Source organism: Tupaia chinensis, unplaced genomic scaffold (assembly GCF_000334495.1).
Source record: "Tupaia chinensis unplaced genomic scaffold, TupChi_1.0 Scaffold000511_1, whole genome shotgun sequence".
Classification (NCBI taxonomy): domain Eukaryota; kingdom Metazoa; phylum Chordata; class Mammalia; order Scandentia; family Tupaiidae; genus Tupaia; species Tupaia belangeri.
The window spans coordinates 3,122,499-3,126,050 of record NW_006160024.1 but is presented as its reverse complement, the minus strand read 5'-3'; the positions used below and the strand labels follow the sequence as shown (position 1 = coordinate 3,126,050).

At 49.5% G+C, this 3,552-nt stretch overlaps 1 protein-coding gene across 1 annotated transcript in view; it reads left to right on the top strand.

Moving 5' to 3' along the window:
• PAX8 (paired box 8) overlaps positions 1-3,552 on the top strand; it is a 65,791-nt gene that overhangs the window by 39,469 nt on the left and 22,770 nt on the right. The window contains 1 exon segment of the mRNA XM_027775003.1: positions 1-43. This exon segment is cut by the window's left edge and continues 59 nt beyond it. Within this exon segment, the coding sequence (XP_027630804.1) occupies positions 1-43 (43 nt within the window).

The following is a 3,552-nucleotide window of genomic DNA, read 5'->3' as shown; positions in this document are numbered from 1 at the left end:
CCCGGGGCCCCCCCCCCCCCCCAGCCACACCAAAGGCGAGCAGGTAAGAAGTCGAGCAAGGGGGCTGAGTGGGGTGGGCAGGGCCAGAGCAAGGTCAGCTCTACCAGAGAGCCTGCCACCCCTACCATAGCCAGCAGAAGCCACTTCAGTGGGTTCAGGGCGTGCGCTTCGTGCCTCTCCCAGCCCCACGCATACTTTATTGTCATCTTCCACTTTTCCCAACCCTCTTGCCTCCCTTCACCCCAACTCTTTGCACCTGGACCCTTGACAGCCAGCAACACGCCCTGGAGGTGCCATGCCCTGGCCATAGCGTCTTCCCCTGACAGCAGGGTTGGAGCCTTCACACGATGACCCTAACCACCACCTCTAACCGCACCTCCAGTGGCTCACCTGGCACCCGGCGCACCCCACGACCCTGCGTTACTCGTGCACTGGAGCACGCGCCCTCACTCACACCTCTGTGCACTTGCACACCGTGTGCCCTCCGTGCTGAATGCCTTTCCTCCCACTCCTCTGCCTGGAAAAATACCGTGTGGCCATCATGACTCAGCCCGAATGCCTCCCTCGCCACGAACCCCTCCCTGCCCCTCTGATGTGATTCATCTCTCCTGCCTCAGAGCTTCCACACATCCTGGCATCTCCTCACGGTGCAGCGTAATCACCCAGTGGACAGTGGTACAGAGACACAGCGGATGCTTAAAGGACAGAGCAGCCTTGTGAAACACCGTTTTTATTTGCAGCACTAACCTTGCACCCCTCTTACAATAGCTACTCAGTGGAGGTATAAATGGATAAGTGGAGACATCCTGAACACTACATTGCAAGCTACAGGGAATTTGTCTTTCCAGCACTCAGGACAGAGGAAATGGGTTATAGCGGGGCCGTTGCCTGCGAAAAGCTGACAGAGATGTGAGCAGCCTCACCCGGAGGCCAGCAAAGCCTACAACTCTGACAGAACCAATGAGCTCTGGGTGCATTATTATCTGTCAACAGTTGTAGTGTTGTTCCGCCCTTCCCCCCACGGGGCAACCAGCTGAGGAGTGTCTTTAGGGTGATGTTTATTTGCCCCTCTTTGTTCAAGCTGTCATTTGATCCAGGAGGAAGGAAAGCCCTGATGCCTTTAAGATCTGAGTAGGACAATGGCGATTCTGCCAATAATCAGCTGAACCATTGCCAGTGACCGGCTGGGCTGCTGGCCCCATGCCAGCACCCACAGCTGGGCAGGCAATCTGCGTCAGCGATTTTTATCAGCCTTGGCTGTGACAATTGTGAGGGGTGCGGAGAAAGCTGGCCGTCAGCAGACCTGGAGAGAGGGCCTGGGTGCTCATCCGCGAATCAGCACAGGGCTCCAGGAGGTAAATGGGGCCACTGCAGAAGTGGGCCTGCAGGAAGCCTGCTCCTTGAGAGTGAGCCTGCAAAAACCCTGTGTGCAAGCGCCAGCTGCCAGGGGAAAGTTAAGAAACCCTGCTGGTGAAACCCTGGGTACTCACTGGGTCCCAGAGCCATTTCCTGGCTCCATTCCCAAGCCCCAGGAGGACCCTGCTTGATTACAGAGAGATCCTGTGCCCTACTGGCAGACATACATGGGGAATCCTGGAATGAGAGCCTGAGAGCTGGAGGGGAATTCGGTGACCACCTAGTCCACTTTTTCATTGTGTAAAGATGGCCAGGGAGGATAAGACTTAGAGAAGCAGATAGTAAGAGAGGTCGGTCGGTCTGCTGGCCCTGGTTTCATTCGGACTAGCCCACTGTTACATATTTTTCATATGTGACAAGGCTTTTATTAAGTTCTTATTTGGAGACTGGGAAAAAAGCATTTGAAAAACACTGGACTACTTCAACCCTTCACCATACAGATGAGGAAACTGAGGCCTAGCATAGCGTCTGCCAGTTATTTATCCCCTCGCTTCGTCAATCATTTACCTGTTCACCTGGCTTGGTGGGGAAGGGCAGATTGAGCCAAGGTCTCCTGTCTGAGCCTTTGCCTTTCCCACCCTTGGTGACTGTGTTGCCGAAGTAACACTTGGTGTTCTCTCAGCTGGGCACAGGAGAGTCCTCTGGCTTGGGGAACCAAGAAAGAAGCCAGGTACTCACACCTGACCTCAGAACAAGCCAAGACATAGGCATCTTTTTTGTAAAATGACAAGAGATGAGGAGATTACTTAACAGAAACACATGCAGCTTTGTCCTGGTCATTATTTCACTACTAAGCGTAGTTAGGGGTTCAGATAGCTCTTGTTCTTCTGTTTTACAAACCCGCCAAGAAACAGATCAACAGAACGTGAATATCAGGATAGCAGAGACCAAGGATTAGGCAGCTTCTGACTTCCAATAACCCAGAATAATAGTGCCAATGATAACGACTTATTTAGCATCTGTAGTCACCAAGCATTCTGTGCTAGATGCTCTATGTAAGTACATAATGTCTCATTTAATATTTACTCCTTCCTTGTAAAGCATTGGGTTGTCAGAAAAGTCATGATGTATATTCCTGTTTTTCTATGCAAAAATGCATCACAGTTTTTCTGACAACCCGATAGAGTCTATGGTTCCTGTTATATAGGTGAGAGAGAAATCAAGGCTTCAGGGAAGTCTAGCAGACTAAGGGCTCACATTCACCCAAGTTCTGAAGCATCGTGCCACTCTGCTTCCAGTTTCAAGTTCAACCCCAGTAAACCATTCAATGCCACATCACCAAAATGTTCGACTACTTTTTGTTTACTTTTCCTAATGAATTGCCTGGATTTGGAAACAATTGTAGGACTTTGAGTAAATATTTTGAATATCAACACACCCATAAGGCATTTTAAACTTTTCTTCCACTCTCTAGAAGTTAGGTATTTTGTTCGATTTCATTAAGCCAGGCTTTAAGCAACTCTCCCCTGCCTCTAAGTGGGCCCCTTTGGAAGGCATGGAACCAGAGAGCCACTTAGTCAGTAATTGTTGCTACATGCTAATGGTGCCCTGGTGGCCTCCAGAATTGACTGCAGCTTCCAAAAGTGCCCAGCATGCAACTGGAAAGTGCTGTGGCTCCTTGGAGAACCAAGCTCGATGGAAATCACTGAAACCAATTGCCTTTACTGGAGATGTTATGTAACCAAGGAGCATTCCTTGATTTCAGTTTTGCACAATGTTTTACGTAGTGCATTTGTGAAGCATGTAACTCATCTGTGGGGTATGGGTGTGTGCTGTCTTATCCTCAAGTGGGAGACAGCCAAGTTGAGGGTAGAGTGCTCTCGCTATCTTCAGTTGAACATGTTCTTGGAGGAAGCAGTGGAGGCCATAGCTATGCTCATAGCAGGGAAGACCATAGGTCTTATGAAGGAAACCTCCTAAGTGTTTGATAAGGCTTTTTCAAACAAAAGTAACCCCAAGTATTATTTTCAAGCCAATCCTGCATATTTGTGTTTGCTTGGATATACAGAGGGTAGAAGAAATCCACCTATTCTGGTGGGCTGGAGCACCTGAGTCAATGTCCCATGTCTTGAATTTAGTCCCAGTGTCAATATACAGAACTGAGACATTTATCCCTCTAGGTTCCAAGTTCCCTAC